General features: G+C 41.1%; 1 protein-coding gene across 1 annotated transcript; it reads right to left on the bottom strand.

Annotated features, from left to right (window-relative positions):
* Positions 1-3,684: 3,684 nt before the first annotated feature.
* Positions 3,685-15,576, bottom strand: LOC128754027 (multidrug and toxin extrusion protein 1-like). The gene is made up of 16 exons (XM_053856330.1): positions 15,343-15,576; positions 12,949-13,050; positions 12,816-12,884; positions 12,516-12,664; positions 10,405-10,447; positions 10,292-10,336; positions 10,076-10,173; positions 9,831-9,928; positions 8,144-8,325; positions 7,970-8,078; positions 6,665-6,740; positions 6,287-6,356; positions 6,083-6,215; positions 5,638-5,732; positions 5,516-5,576; positions 3,685-4,757 (listed from the first exon to the last, which is right to left on the bottom strand). Exons 1-16 carry the CDS (start codon positions 15,562-15,564, stop codon positions 4,531-4,533), a joined length of 1,779 nt encoding a protein of 592 aa, XP_053712305.1. The 5' UTR covers positions 15,565-15,576; the 3' UTR covers positions 3,685-4,530.
* Positions 15,577-17,323: the final 1,747 nt, after the last annotated feature.

Genomic DNA, 17,323 nt, shown 5'->3' on the forward strand with positions numbered 1-17,323 from the left:
AGCTATCAGGCTTTTTATTCAAGGCTCTGATTGAAAAAAAGAATTACTGTAATGAGACAATACTAGCTTACTACCACGATTCAGAAAACTGCACTCTCAGGGAGAATTTTAATTCAGTCACTTATATGATTAGATATTCTTGTGTTTTAACTCACACAAACACATTGTTTTACATGGTCTCCCATGATGACAGGTGAGATTTATATCACCCGAAAAGTTACCCCACGGTACGCACCTGACAACAAAAACAGCAGGATTAGCTTTGACAAGACTCAGTCAGGTGGTGACTAGTCTGTGTTCTTTGGTGCGCAGTCTTACAGCACCAACCAGCATCCATCCAAAAAAAAAAAAAAAAAAAGCAGTGATCATTGTGGCCCTGCCACAGTCGTAACAGTATATTCTGTCTTATGTTATACTTTCATGTGATGCTATTCACTTCACCCTCCAAATATGCTCCATGTCTCTTTGACCTCGTGATCAAAAATGTAATACTGAGAACGACACAAACGACGATGTTGCCAAAGGTGATGGATTATACTTATTTTTGTGTACTAATATTTATTTAATAGTTATTTATTTATATCTTTAGTTACTAGTTTACTAGCACAGAAATGTCTCATTACTGTAGTTTAACAATTTGAGGCTCTTGTATTGTCATAGACTAAGTATATTAGAATTGCAGGTTCCCAGAACAAGGCATTGCATTACTTTGGGGTAAAAAAGACGTGCAAATGAAAGAAAAAGAGTGTTGCAAATTGGTTGGAGGACGTGAAAGAATTTTGTGCTCGGTTGCTTGCCACTGGGTTTGTCACAAAATTGCTGATTCTCCTGAGGATTTTCTTCTGCATTACTGGTTTACTTCTTGTAGTCGGGAAAAGCCACATCACGGGCAGGGTCACCTGAGTTCAAGTGCTGGTTACACATGCCCATGCTTGCATTCTTCTGACTCCTGGACAGGCCTGAAACACAGCCAGACCAAGCAAAGACTCTTTACACGACAACTGCAATAAAATCACAATTGTACCTCAAAATGGAACTGAACACTGACCAGAGAGACAATGTTCCATCAGGTCAAAGCAATCACTCTAAACTGATTTATGTCCATTGATTGGCCTCCTCAACTAATACCTATTATTATCTTCAGCAGCTGTTCAACCGAACCCACCGTCCTCAGCAGAACATTTTCAAAATCTAAATATATATGTATCAATGAGTGACACCCAAAAGGTCCTTGGAGATAATGAACCAAAGACAGGAGGGTTACTGACAATTATACAGGGAAAACGGGACACAGCCCAAGAGAAGCTGAGTGAGAAAGTCTTGTTTTTCAATGAGGGGTCTGCAGCATTCGAAGGATTACATTTTTGGTCCAATGTGGCTTAGTTAAAAGTGTCCTCACAAATGAGAGCCACAAATTCTCCACAACACTGTATGAGACTGGCTGCATGTTCACGACTGCAGTTGTTGCCAACCAGTGAATTAACAGGACTATGGAGGGTTAGCGATCGTTTTCCCTCCAAAACACCCACATTTGTGTTTTCTCTGACTAATATTGAAATGAAAATCTGAAACAACAGAATGTGGTCTATTTGGTTCAAGCAAGAGTAAATAAGAAGTACCACGTGAAGATGATTGAATAGGATGCCTCTTGGTTGTTTTGTCGCATGGTACTGTGTGACAGAAGCTCATTTATAAATAAACTACCTGTGTAGTAAGTGTTTTGTTTGTGGTGGATATAATGGGAGAGGACGGCCGGGTGAAGAGAACTAGTGAGGCCCTCATGTTAGAAGTGGCCATATATATATATATATATATATATATATATATATATATATATATATATATATATATATATATATATATATATATATATATATATATATATATATATATATACACACACACACACACACACACACACACACAATGTGTCTGAAGCAAATGTCATATCAGCCTACCAAAAAATAAAAGTTTATCATATTATGGGCTTTAATGTTTCAAGAGCATGCATGAGAAACGGTGTTGTCACATAAAGCCTACATGACAGGATCTGAAAACCCCTCGATCTTTTGAATACCTTCATGCTCCATCATGTTTAATTTCAGCATACATACAGTAATCATCACTTCCTGCAAAAGTCTGGAGGTGCATCAAGAGAAAGATCCTCAGCTCCGCCCAAATGCATGGGAGAGCAAGCGTATCAGAATATAGACGTGAGGCCCTGCAGCAGCTGCAGTGTCAGAGCTCGTTTTAGAGAGGGCAACCCAACTCACATGACGGAAATCAAAGTACCAGGATCAGCACATGACATCATTGAATATCAGTCCAATTTGAACACACTGCAACATTACCAAATCCATCACCGATAGATTCGCCACTTCAGCCAATGAATCTTAGGGAGAGCTTTAAGATGGTGACAATTATGAACAGGTTTTAGTGTCAGGCCTCCAGATGGCAAGAAAGAGAAGCCCAATGATATCTAAAGAGCCTGTGTGGCCATTTAAAAGAGGAAGTTAATTGTCCTGAACTCACAGCCACACTGTGGGAGAGAATTTCACCATAGAAAATTAAAACACACTATTATTAACCGCACTGATGCATATTACTTTTGAGGCCTCACCAGAGTTTGAACTGTCGCTGTGACATGGAGTGAGTGCATAGGTAGGTTTGGTTACTGTCTCTACTGTGTCAGGTAAACTAATCCTGCATGATGACCATTCATGTTTTAGTTCACCATATTTAGCATACCGTACCATGTTCATTTATAAATCACTTAAAACAACATGCATTGCCCACAACGTGCAGTACACAGGCCAATAAAATAAATGAAAAAAAAAATTACAATATACAATGATCTAGGATACAATGCAATGACAGGACAGTTAACAACATATAAAACTGCAAGATTCCATTAAAATAATAAGATCAGCTGTCTGCTTGATGATGGTGTCTTTCTCACATGGAAAGGGAGGGCATTCCATGAACTGATAAGGCCCCGTCTGCTCCCATCTCAAGGAGCAGCTGGTCAGCTGAGCCGAGGAACCAGCAAAAGACATATTAACACATGTCGATTTAGTCTCACAAAAAAAAAAATCTAATTCTTTAAGGTTATCACAGTAGACCTGACACTATAAACCATGACTGACCTGAGGACTCAAATAGGCTAAGGCTAACATCTGAGCTCCGGACTTATTAAACAAACAGTATCTGATGTACTGGCCTTCCTCATCAATTTTTAATCTTCATTAAAAATGCAGTTGTGTGCCTGTTGCAGCCCTCACTTTCTCCTTTCTTCCTATTGCAATACACATGTGCCCTCACATACACACATGTGAGGGCCTCTCATTGACATAATGCTAAGGCTAACCTTAACCAGGTCTCTAAACCAAATTGAAACCGAACTATAATGACCTGGTTCTAACCTTCAAATAGAGTCTTGGAATTGTGGGGTCCGGCCAAATGGTCCCCACAAAGGCATAAGGTCCTCACAAGGAGGTGTTTTGTGGAGAATTGGCCTCCAGTAAGTCTGGTACACACACTGACACGACACCAGTAATGCAGACAGGGTGGCTTTAGGTGGGGGGTACTCAGTGTGTGGGGGTTTGCCTACCCGATATCTGTGTTCTCATAATCTGACTGACAACATTCAACAGACTTCTTCAAGTGGATTTTTGACTGGTTTTATTGGATGATGAAATAAACAGTCGTGTCTAGACAAGAGTGTACCATCAGCACAAATGCCTGATCCCACAACACGACTCCAGTAGCACACCACATTACTCAAGTCAGTCAGTTTAGCAGACAACATTGTTTCAATGACACAAAATTCCATGTTGCAAAAAAATCTCTTCTAGTGAATCAGTGAAGAACAGATCATTTCAGAGAACAACAATGAAATGCTCCATTAGTCGACACTCAAGTCTCTGTTACTTTCATATTGACATTGGTTGGTACAGCCAAGTTTCAGAGGCACAGCCTGAATCAGCTTCAATCATTTTCGCACTTGTATGTACAGAACAAAATGTTTTATCAATTGGCTGTATTGATGGGAATCGACCTGACCCAGATTTTGAGCAGAAGTCTCTAATGGGTCCAAGCTACTTACAGGCAGATCATGAAGTTCTCACTCTACTGTTAGGACACAGTGTGTGAAGCTAACAAATGCCAATGAGGCAAAGGGCAACATTAAGTCAAATGGTACCAGCAATGAAGATTGTCTGAGGTCTGTCTGTGTTCAACCCACATGTTGCACATATTAAATATCAAAAGAAACTGTTATTTACTGTTAGTCACTTGAACAGTCTACTGTTGAACAAGAGCACTTTCACATGGTTAGCATATTTTTCCGATTTAACTGTCACAAGGTCTGATTCTGAAGGCAAACTTTCACATGCACAAATGCACACAGGGACAAGTATGAACTTATTCACATATTCCAGGAACGAATCAATGACTTTCTTTGGCTCGAACTTTAGAAAGAAACTATGCCGTGCAGAGTCCAGGGCTCATATTCCTTCTTATTCAGGACAGTCATTTCAGCAGTTTGGTGAGATATGCATCACTCAGAATTCCGGCCGCAAGAATGAGCAGCATGATGAAGACGGCCAGCCCGCGCCGTAGAACCAGCTGTGTCACTGACAGAACATCTCCCACTATGGTGGTGGTGGTTTTATCCTGCTCGGGAGTTTGCACCTCCTCGTCATCTTCTGCGCGCCTGCAGCTGAGCGTTGTAGCCACCGCTTGGTTCTGAGTGGAGTCTGCAGAGAGTGTCAACATAAGGACTCACACCACACACGTCTTTTGAAAATCAATTGAAGTCATTTCGGAGCCCAACTCAGACAAAACTGGTTCCTATTTTTGCCCTTGTTCACAAGCCGACAGAAGGTGGATTAGCAAGTTACTGTATCAGCTGTCTTTATATGTTGTACAGTGCAGCAGAGGAAGATTTAAGGAAAGCAGCAACCTAATCACAGAAACACAAAACAATTGAACACACAACTGCTGCTCCAGTGCCTATTGGCGCTGAATCAAAATCTAATGAATGGAGAGTTTTTCCAGGGAATCACACCTTTTGTTTCTACATCACCACTTTCCCGCTTGTGAGTTGTTCAAAATGCCAAGAAGCCTGAATGTAGCATGTGGCTGTCAGCTCTGCCTTTGGAAGACCAGAGTGAAGAACAGACATGTTGTCTTTGAAACTGGTCTTCCTCTCATTTATTTGTGTCTGCAATAAACATTCAGACGCTGAACCCAGTGACCCAGCTGCACCACAAGAAAGGGGCTGGGTATACAGAACCAGAAGGCGAGTGCCACTGCTGTTCAATAGTTGTCAATGAAGATCATTCATCTGATCCGAGTGTCACCAGTAGTTTTAGTTATTGAGAGAAAGAGCAAGCATGTCTAAGGGTGCTTGTCCGTCCAGTGAAGCAACCTTCACACCACCATGGTGTGTGTGTGTGTGTGAAATTATATAGCAGAAATTTGTATTTTTTACATCAAAACCTCTGTTGCTGACCTGCTTCATCCAATTGGACCATCTGTTTTTCTTTCTTCTGCACTCCAGCTCTAACACGGGCCTGCAGAGCAAAAGAAAAATACATTTTCTGGACATTCACGCCAATGACTTTGCGTACAAACCTCCTCTGCAGCTTTTTTCCAGTCAAGTTTGCTCAAATATGCCACGAAGAAAATTGACTGCATTAATACACAAATAGTAAGTCCAGTCCAGAGACCTAAAGAGAGAGAAGTGATGAGTTTTGATGAGCAAGATGATACAGCACAGACTGTGACTCATAAAAACTGAATTTAGATATTAAAATGGACCGTGACATGAAAGATACAGGAATTATGAACAATACGTTACAATGCATGTCTTTGCTTCGGTGGCTGGAGAGACTTCTAAATGTAGATACGTCCTTTTATCTCCAGTACGTTCTCTCAAATAATTTTCAGCTACTGATCTTGCTGCATAGATTATGTGTTTTAAGCTGATGTTTGAATTCATTTGAATGGCCTCTCTAGGGAAAATTAGGCAGGGCAACAATCACTGCGACAAAGTCACTCAAGTTCATGTGAGTCTTACCTTGAATACCCATCCCAGCCGCGAACATTAGTGAGACACCGATGGGGAAGCCAATGAAGTAATAGCCCACCAGGTTACAGAGGGCACCGACCAGTTGCTTCCCTACACCTCTGAGAACTCCTCCTGTCACACCCTGATGATAGCACAGATTTAGTGGAAGCCAGACCCATTTCTGCTGCTAAATCAAGCAGGAGTTTGTCTCACCGCGATAGCGTCGAATAGATGTGTGAAGCAGAATATGACCATGACCTCAGAAACCCTCTGTATGATCTCACTATAAAAACAAGCAGACAGTCACAAATATGTCAAACAGAAGATGACAACTGCTTTTAACAGTCGTCTTTTTCTTATGCTTCCCACCGCTTATGTGTGCTGACCTATACCAATGGGAGAATAAGAAGTGGGTTCGTGTAAACAGTGCTAAGTTTGTTGAGGGTAATCATGTGTGAGTGTGTCACAAGGAACACAAGCATAGTTGTGTAAACAGTGCTGTGAAAAAAAAAAAAAAAAACCCACAAGAGCTGCAGCAATTTTTAAATGGTTATTTCACTGTCATGTGATAAGGTTGAGAACTTCACGTACTGCTCAGTGGTGAAGATGTATCCAATGCCATTTCTGGTGACAGCCAAGATGACTCCAAAAAGACAAGCAATTATGACTGTCAGGAGAAAACAGAAGAATGAACACAGGTGGAAATAGGCAAAACGATAATCAAACGAACAAGAAAAAACATAAATCATGCATCAGCTTGCAGCATTCTTTGCCATGTACACTATAGATGTGTTGAAATCTATTGTAAAAACTCAAGAAAAGCTCGGGTGCGAAGAGGTTAATAACCAAAAACCACTCAAATAGATCTGCCCTCTACAGCTCGCCAGCTCGGATCAGAGGATTATGTTTTTTACACTTTTACAGCACCACCATCTAGTGGTGACACAAAGAATTGCTGTTATCTGGTTCTAGAGGTAGCTCCTGTCTCTCAATATTTAGAGCCACTTCAAAGATCACTCTTTCACATGAATTGCTTTTCATCATTCTGATACTTTTATGTGCCATTGTCACCAGTGGCCACTGATCAAAGTATTGTGCAGAATAATAAAGCAGCAACACTTCAGGTGAGGTATGTATCAGACACAGAACTGACACAAGAGCTGGGCAATGTATAAAAATATATATATATACTGATGTACCGTTTTTTTTTTCATATCGCTCAATATCAATTATTCTCGATCATTTTCATGATGCTTTTAAACAGCTTCAACATTTTTTAAGGCATCTTCAATGTATAGGGAGTACAGATACTACATTATTAACATTAAACAATAAAGCAGCATTCGGTTATTGTTTTTGACTGAGGTAACTATTTCCCCAGAGCCTTCCAGCATAGCGAGCTGAGTTCATGCTGGGTAGCTTGGTGACTAATGCTACAGACTTTGCCAAAACAACTAACAACTAGCCTTATCAGAGTTTCAGTCTCTGTGTCCCTGATTACCCTTCACACCTCAACAGGAGTACAGCCAATGAAGAAGTGATCCCACAGAGTAATAAAGGAGCAAAGGAAATACTATAAAACACTTGCTTTTAATCATGAGACATAAATCTCTCTGCAATCTGCAGCTGTCCTCACGTGGTCTGTGTCTTCAAATGTTCGGCTTTAGTTCCGACGTGTCCTGGTCATTTAGCTATTACGGGTAAATGTACTAACTTGTTTGAGCTCTCACTCCAGCGACATCAGAATGCACACGCAACGTTTTGAAAAGGCACCTTTATGAGTCAGAGTCAGAACATGGCTTGCAAGCCACAGGCATGGTTTAGAAATGTGGTCACTGCCACACAACATTTTCTGATGTACCAACAAGCACAATAAAAAGATCAAGTTGCACTCACAAGTACAGACGATGGGAACTTTGGAGGAAAGTTTGGCTTGTTCTACATTTCCTGCACCAAGAGCATTTCCAACTCTGACACTAGCAGCAGCCGCGAATCCAAGTGGTGCCTGCACAGAGACGCACAGTAAAGAGCTAATCTATCAGATTGGTCTATCGTTCCAATGACAGTTACCATGTAAGCAACGACGGCGAGCTCGTACACCACAGACTGGGCTCCCAACTCCACCTCACCAATGATGCCGGCCAAGAAGCTGCCCACCTCAAAGAGCCACCATTCCAGGCACAGCATCAGCATACTGGGGATGGCCAGCTGGATGAAGGGACCCCATTCCTGCAGACAGTCCAGGGACCAGCCTGGGGGTTCACAGGTCAGCAGATAAATAACCACATCAAATACTATAGAGTGGCAGGGCAGGATAAATATTGGACGGAAATCTACATCACGGAAAGGAAGACCTTTGTACTTTAACTTCATTGACACATGGAGAGAATGGACTCTTTTTGAGGCTTCAGACAAACAAGACAAACTTAATGAAACTGATGGACGTTACATATAATAATAATTCATCAAACAATTCTGTTTGAAGTTAAGTTACTTTTTCATTCTTTGGTTCGTTTTTATTCTTCTTCTATTGTGCTGTTTTATGTATACAGGAAAGTAGTCTGTTATTGTTTTGGAAACAAAAACGCTATGAAGTAGCAAGAATTGTAGATTGTGAATTATACTAAGTTTTTAAAAAAAACCCAACACATTATACATTGAAGCAACTTCAAATCTGTATCTCTTTATTTATTATCATTAATGCAATATACAGGATATATTTCTTTAAATATAATGTAATATCATCTATGTATTATCTATTCATTTATAACTTAGTATATTTTATATATATTTATTTCATCGTGATACATGGGTATATATGAAGTGTATTTATTTATTTGTCTTTTGTTGATAGCTTGTGACTTCACTTTTTTTTTATTCTGATGCTTAGTGGAGCCTTTATTAGACCCACAGTGGGACTGGCAATCTAATCTAATGAGTGAGTTCAGGGCAACATGACCTCCTCCATGACCATTCTTTTGCAACTGTTTGTGGGATATTGTGGAGATCCTGGAAACAATGATGACAATGAAAACAACAAACTTGGAAGTGACCATCTTGGATAAAAGCCAGCAAAAACTGGGGAAAATGACTTGATCACTGAATCACTGTAAGTTCTCTCATTTCACATGACTATAAAACAAATCCAACAAATCAATAAAACAACTTACATGCTGTAAGAACTGTATTGACTCAGGGCAAAAACACAACTCCCCACTGTGATTCTGACGTGCACTGCTGTCAGGCGATTATAGAAATGAAGCCAGTGGCTGCCTTTCAAATCATTAAGATTTACTTGTAATGTACAAGCATTGAAATAAATAGTAGTTAATGGAAAAAATAGTAATAGTTAATAATAGTAGTTAAAATAGCAGCCTGTAACAGTGCTCATCTCAACTTTTGTTTAATTTAGCTTTTTTATCACACTCCTGTGCTTTACACAATTTCCCTTGGGATTAATAAAGTTTTCCGATTCTGAATCTAAATGAGTGCATAAACTTGTTTTTCAAATCAAAGTGATTCAATCAACCCAAAACATTGAAGATGCGCAACATGCACAGGCACTTTCCACAGGACCTGACTGTCCTAGCAGCGTTTTGTAACTTTGTTCTGTTCCACAATTCACACAAAATGTCATGATGGCAGAGGTACCTCATCATAGAGTGCTATAGTGACTCTCAGAGTGCGGCTGCCTGCACACGCTGGTCAACTATCCAACAGTGAACTGACCAACCCCAGGAAACATAACGTCACTCACCTCCCCATGTGGCCTTGTGGAGACCCCTCCAGCTGATGTAGATGAACAGAACTGTAGCCAGGAGATACTGAGAGATGGCGTTAGCAGCTGCAGACCCACTTTCAGGGAGGGTAAAGAAAAAGCACAGGAGCAACATCAAGACATCATCGACATAATGTGAGCAGACACGGAACGTGCATGCAGTCATTTACGCCGTCCATGCACATTGCTAAACTACTGAGGCTGGAATAAGAATGGACACTTACGCCACACCGAGGTCCAGCAGAAAGAGGAAGACGTAGTTGATGAGGGTGTTTAAAATGTTTCCGATGGCTCCAGTTATCACCTGAGGCCAAATGATTCCCTGAGGAAACATGAAGATGGGAAGGATCATGAGAAATAGTGAAGAGACGAAGAGCAGGCCAAAGGGTGGGAAAATGTACGGATGAGTTAAATGTCAAAGATGAGAGAAGTGAATGTACCTGGTTTTGCAGATACCGCCCCTGGAGCTGGTACATGAATGCTGCCTAGCGAATGAATTCAAAACAGACTGGTGAGGACTTGATATGACGGCGAACATCAGAGTTCAACTTACAGGCAGGGCGGGCATGAAGATCTTGACATAGAGCTGTGAGATACTGAGGAGAGAGACAGAAGATGAACATCAACGGCCACATGGAAGTGTCACTTCAAACAGATGGCACGAGGCACGCAAATGTCAAACTCTCTCTTTGTATCTGTCCTTTGTGCAAACTTGTTGATTAAAAACAGAAACTCTCCTGCTCCCCTTTTTTGGTTTTATTATGTTTGTCACACTTTCAGATATTTTCATTGGCAGCAGTTACCATTCCGCACTAGCTCCATTCTGCACATTACCGATGTATTTTTTGTCTTTATTATTACTATTATTATTGTGTGAATGTTTGTTCGTCACAAGGCAGGAAATGGGGCAGCGACGAAGATAAGCAAACCAAAGTGCGGTTTTTAAATGTTTTTGTTATGTTATGTTATAATTGAGCAAAAACAAAATCCAAACCTCCATGTGTCGGTAAGAAGAAGGCACAACTCTCCATGATAGAATGACTTTAAGTGTGGTTCATCTCACCTGTGTTTAAGTCCTCCAGTCACAACCAGGCCTGATTACTGTTGCACATGTCCTCATAGAAGAAATCATTACAACGTGAAGGAGGACAAAAGATCCTCAAAAGCTAGAAAAGGAGAGGCCGACCAAAATCATCCCATGCGGCATCATTAAGCGTTTGGACACAATGGCTCACTTTGTTGATGCTGTGTCACTGACACCTGCTGGACATAAAATATCCCTGCAGGCAACCAACTTGACTGACTGAATTGACACCGATTTGATGACCTGGCATAACACTATAATATCATTTAAGTCATTACATTCATATTGTATTATTCCATTTCTTTAAATAATGTGAACATGTATCATAACGTGACAAAAGTGAAGACGATGTGAATGAGGATGCTTGTGGACTTTTTGTTTATTTCAGTTAAAAAAATATGTTTTTCCAATGTTTTGAAATGTTCTACTTTAAGTCTGTTGCATTTCTTGCAAAAGTAACATGAATAGTGAACTAAGAGTTGAAATTAATTTGAATTAGAATGGAACAAGAGGAAAATCTGAAACAAACTGGGTAAAGATTGATATAAATACAATAGAAGATGAAAAATGGTCCCACATGGCAGACAACTTGCATTTTGCCTGGCGCTGCTCCATAATCCACAAGACATTCACAAGGAACCATGAGATTATATAGTTTCAGCACCTGCATCCTGTTGACAGATGCACTTCCCTATAAAGACAGTAAGGCGCATTTTTGCTGAGTCGACATAGTCACGTGACTGTCTGAAAGCAGTACACGCGCCAACATGGGGATTGATCTGTGAGCTCGGCACGTGCGCAGGCGCATCAGTGTCCACCGGGACCCATCACTTAACAACAACACATGCTGGTGGTAGTGTGATGGTCTGGCACTGCTTTAGGACCAGGAAGACTGGCGGCAATAAATAGAACCATGAATTCTGCTTCAACCAAAAGAATCCTGAAGGGGAACATCCAGACACCTCTTTATCCCCTTAAACTGAACCTGGGGTCTGCAGCAGGACAATTATCCAGAACATAGTAGCAAGTCCACACCTTGCAGGGGTTGCTTCTTCAAGGTGGTCTATTTAGGATTAGGGGACTATCACTTCTTCGCACAGGACCTAGGAGGTTTGGATTTTGATTTCCCTTAACAGTTAAAACCTTAATTTAGTAAGTGCATTTGTCTTCAAGAAATTCAGATTTTTGAACACAGTGCCACCATTGGAGTGCAGATGGTTATATTTCTTCAATGAAACAGCCAGTTTCTGGCTCATTCCACCTTCTGTTCACAAAGATCACTCTTTGTTTGCACAGTTTTGTCGGTTACACACATGCAATGCCAAAATTACACGTCGCTTCTGCTGCTCCGTACATCAGAATTTTTTTGCATTCATTCAATGAAAGAATGTAAATATGAGATTTTCCAACGCAGATAACGAAACCGAATGCATAGTGATTCATTCAAATATGTTTTATAATTATAAAGGAAACTTCGGCACTGTTGTCCGTCAGAAGGTCATGAATGTTTTCATCTACTGTGGAAGACTCCCGGCTGCCCGCTGGGTTCAACTGGAATGAAAACACAACAAGACACTGACCTGGCCACCTCGGGACTTTGCCGGACCGCCAGCAGCAGGGCCTCCGTGTTGATGAGGATGGCCCAGCAGGGGAAACAAGCCAGCAACAGAATCAAAATCCCCCTCTGGAGGATGACTCCCACCCGCTTCAGGTTTCCGCTCCCATACGTCTACAAGAAAGACAACCAGCTCAAAACATCGGCAGGTGGTCAAAGAAAACTAACTCAATACAAAAGCACATTGTGGTGTGTACGAAGACCGGCTGGAAGCCCAGTTCATGTGGTTCTGTCTGACAAGGAAAAGGTCTTTGTTAAAGATTACCTGAGATATGAGGGTGTCGCAGGTCAGCGACAAGCCGGTGCCGATCGATATGCCAGTGACGTTGAGCACCTGCAGGACACACAACTCTCCATGAGTCTTGATGTGGTGGACAGTACTGCGTGCACCAACTCACCGCTATTGACAACGAGACTCCAGCAAGTTCTGTTTTTCCCAGATGGCCACAGAACACCATGCTGATGAAACCGATCATGACCATCATCAGCTGGGAAATCACCTGAGAAGAAGACACACATAAGATCATACACTACAAAGGAACGACCGTACTTGAAACTTTACAACACCGAACATACGTAGTTTTATTTTCAGTATCAAGATGTCTTGTATCATGGCTGACTTTTTTTTCCTTCAGAATTAAAATCTCACATACCTGTAAAGAGGCTTAGCATCAACAGGAAATTCAAAATGTCGGAATTTACCAAGTTATATTAGGGTGAAGTTTATGAAACGCTCCACTTGCTAGGTGAAATGTTATGTTTTACATACAAACTGTCTGCTGTGAAATATTACCAGCATAGGTAGAGCTCAAGTACAGCCTGGCTGTAGCTTGAAGAACAAACATACTTCTCACACGCCACAGTTGCAAAACAAGACAAGCCTCACCCCGCATTTAAACAAAAGCCAACTCAACATGATGCCTAACATAGTTACAACTTTCTGAAGATCCTTCATTCCTCACACAGCCAGGTCTTAGCAACATTTGTTGTCTTAAAGTTTTGGAGTAAATAGAGTTGGTATGTGAAAATATGTACTTTTAAAAGAAAATTCCATGTTAGGTTGCATTTGTTCATCCTAGCACTCTTAAAATAGGGTGAACAAAACAGGGGCCCTTTAAAAGTGCGCCTGCGTTACCGTGGGCATGGCTTAACTCCGCAGTACGGAGCAAATTGATCGAATCATGTTGAGGTGACGCTTATCTTGGTTCAAACAATTATGGACATTCAAGGAATACATCCTTTAATGTCTATTAATTTATACATAAATTAATATTTTCCTTAAAATGTCTCATGTTAAACCTACTTCCCCAAATAAGGAAGATGCATACACAATTATAATTAACAGAATTTTGAAGACACTCTTCAACTCCTAACCACGAGTCAAATATAGACCTAAATAATCTGGAGCAAATAATGGCCAAATCCAACTTTCCTGTGTCATGGATAGGTTTCAAATTTTGATTAACTCCTCCATGAAGTAACTCATCATGATGATGCTCAGTTTTGATGTAATTGCTTTAGGAAGTTTGACCCCGACTGAAATTTTGGTGAGATGATGAGGGGGAGCTGTTACGTCACAGTGGGTTTCACGAAAATTTTCCTCTTTTTGGGAAATGAAGTTTCTAAAAGATCATTTGGCAAATGACCGCCTGAGCTTTCAATAACTAGGTTTTTATTCTCCAGTATAGTCAAAACAAGCATTTACACTGCTTTGACTTCCGTAGCACTGTCGTGAGAACGATTTGCACCAAGCGTTGCGTACTGAGAGCCGTGCTTCACACAGAGTGTGTGTTCAGAGAGACAGTGTCCCCGCTGCATTGGTGCACCTGAGACAGCTGCAGCAGTCTGTCTCAAAAATCAATACAATGAAGTGATGTGCCGGACTCAGAGACTTAAGATCAACGCATCTCAATACTAGTCTGAAGAGAAGCACGGCTACAACTAATAAAGCAAACATTTGGGTTTTCCATGGTTGAGATCTTCTCTAATAAAAACGATGTCGCTTTCACACGAGTCGATGATGATAGTTCCTAGGAAGGAGTCAGTTGAAATTCAACTTCACAAGTTGGACTGTGTCAGTTATTTCCAAAACGTGAAAACCTGTCATTTAAAATCCTAACACCAAAGGTACATTTATTACATAATCACATCTGCATAGAATCCTTATCTTGCATGAGATTTGATGTTAAGTTTGTGATGAATAATGGCATTTCAGACGTCAGCATTGAAAGACATTGAAGGCGTCATATTGAAACACATCAGTGACTGGGGTCTCTTCTCCTGTACCCGTGGATTTTACTATTCTGTCCGAGATAATGCGTGACTTGACAATAGGCTTTCAGACAAATACATCAAAGTTGTCACTGACAGTAGATGTTACCTGTCCGTGGAAATTCCTACCTAACCAACAGCCCGTACTTTCATGATTAAACAAAAGTTTCTTCAATAGTCGACTCCACTTATTAACAACAGATCCAGTGTTTTGGTTGAGTTTTGTGACGGGAGTTCGTATGGACACCATGGAACATAAAACTAAAACTAAAACGAATGATTTGCAGATATTTTTTTGACCGAAATTACTTTTTATACATCTCATTTGTCAACCTATATTGTTTTGATCACATGGTAACTCGAGCGCATTGACTGCGGAGCATCGCGTTTACTATGTAAAGTTTATTATATAAACTCGATGCTCGAGTTTATTACATAAAGTCGATCATAAACTCAGTCATGTCACCACCGTCCCCCGCAACACTTGAGTACAGATTCAGATGTGAAGGCCGAGAGCTTACCACCGGGCCCGCTAATCTGAAAAGTTGCCACAGTTCATCCCGGTACTGCACTGGGATCCAGAGCACCATTCTGCTCAGCGTAGAAGCGCATCCTGACCCGGACTTTGGCGCAGAGGCTTCGCACGTCTCTACGTCCGTCGCCTTCTCCTGTCCATTCAGCACCGGCCTCACATTGTCACCCATTACTTCGCTCTTAGTCTGCCGGAGTTCATGTGCCTGCATTTGTCTTCCGATGTGCTCACTGCTTCGGCGTTTTGGGTGAACATGTGTAGTAGTTTGGGGGAGGTGCAACCATTGGTCAGCCGCTGAGGGAGGGTCCAGTCCTCCCTTTTGTTAGACACACGCGGAGCAGATTACACTCTGCAAGATGTTGGGTACATCTCTCACGCAGTGAGTGCTCACTTCCAAATACAAAGACAGATTCCTCTTTCTATCCTTGTGAGGATTTATGGAGGTTTCCCAAGCCTCTCACCCTAAATTTGACCATCCAAAACAAATGGCTATCCCTAACCAGGACTCTGAAACAAACTTAATCCCAGTGAGAAAACTGTAACCGCAACGCATAGTTTATGTTGTTGTAATATCAGGCTTCCAATGAGGCAGGACGAAGGCTGTTCAGGACACAACATCTTCAAAAAGTTGTTGTGAATAACATACTCAGTTATTATTATTGTTTTCTTAGTCTTCACTCAATGAACTCTTCCAACTTAAAGAACTCTCTTAACCCTATCTGTTCGTCTAACTTGCCCTCCTGATCTAGCACATCTGTTTGCATTAGGGACTGGACGGTTTTCACTGGTTTATTCTGTGTACTTTGTACTTAGTGACTGATCACTGTTCTGTAAACTCACACCAATATCATGGTCAAGCTCTTTTGGAAAAACTCTCTGATGTTCTCAGAAATTCCTGTTTCTCCAGCGTGTAGTATTAGTAGTGTCTTTGTTTGTCTGTCAAAGTACATTTTTTTTGCGAACTTCTTCCGAACCTCCTCAGTTCCTTCTACTGAGAGAAGTTGCGCTGATGCTGGATGCTTTCATCTCAGCTTTCCTCCCATCAAAAGTGCTGGAGACAGTCCAATTCCTCCCAGAGGTGTGTTTCAGAACTCCAATAAAGCAGTATACGGGTCTCCCCCATAAATCTTTGATTTTTTTTCAACAAGTTCTTGATGGTCTGCATCATTCTTTCTGCTTGACCATTTTATTGAGGATATCCGGGGCTGGAAGTAACATGCCTAAATTTCCATTTTTCTCAAAAGCACTTGAACTCAGCACTTGAATATTGTGTTCCATTATCTGAACACTCGTTGTGTTAGTTGACTTCATGACTTCAGGGAACTTTGAAACATAATCAACGCACAGTAGAAATTCAGTACCTTCATTGTGGAAAAGATCTGTTCCTACTTTTTCCCATGGTCTGTGTGGTAGAAGATGTGAAGTCTGTGGCTCTCTTGAGTTCCTGTTTCTTGTTTCATTACAGGTAGGTAGTGCATTTCCAAACCTCTTTGCATGCTTCGCCAAAACAACTCATCTCTGGCCCCTTCTTAGCACTTCACTATTCCCATGTATCTTTCTCAGCATTTCTCGTCTCAGCTGATTGGGGACAATAGGTTTTGCTCCTTTGAACATTAATCCATCTGTGTGAGTGATTTCATCTTGGAATGTCCAATATCCAGAGTCTCTGGAATCATTCATTTCTGTTCCTCTAATTGGTTCCTCACTGGGGTCCAACACCAACTCTCTACTGTGCTTGCGCGTCACCACCTCCGGCTGACCCCAACAGTCACAGTCACCACGCCAGTGTTGCTTAGTTTTGTTTGCAAAGAGGACACATCTTTTGGATGACACAATAGTAGAATGATGAACTGGTGTTCCTGTGTCTGTGACGCCACACACCCTTGTGCTGACAGTCAGTACAGAGCTAACTGTCGTTGCTTCACAGGGTTAATACACGTTAATACACGATTATGTGTCATTATTTTAAT

This window comes from Synchiropus splendidus, chromosome 2, assembly GCF_027744825.2.
Source record: "Synchiropus splendidus isolate RoL2022-P1 chromosome 2, RoL_Sspl_1.0, whole genome shotgun sequence".
Classification (NCBI taxonomy): domain Eukaryota; kingdom Metazoa; phylum Chordata; class Actinopteri; order Syngnathiformes; family Callionymidae; genus Synchiropus; species Synchiropus splendidus.

Excerpts from the sequence above, each read along its gene's own strand:
- LOC128754027 (XM_053856330.1), bottom strand. The coding sequence starts at position 15,564 with ATGCAGGCACATGAACTCCGGCAGACTAAGAGCGAAGTAATGGGTGAC. Across the intron at positions 12,885-12,948 it reads GAGTCTCGTTGTCAATAGCG|GTGCTCAACGTCACTGGCAT; the intron begins GTGAGTTGGTGC and ends TGTGTCCTGCAG. Across the intron at positions 9,929-10,075 it reads CTGCTGGACCTCGGTGTGGC|TGGGTCTGCAGCTGCTAACG; the intron begins GTAAGTGTCCAT and ends CCTCCCTGAAAG.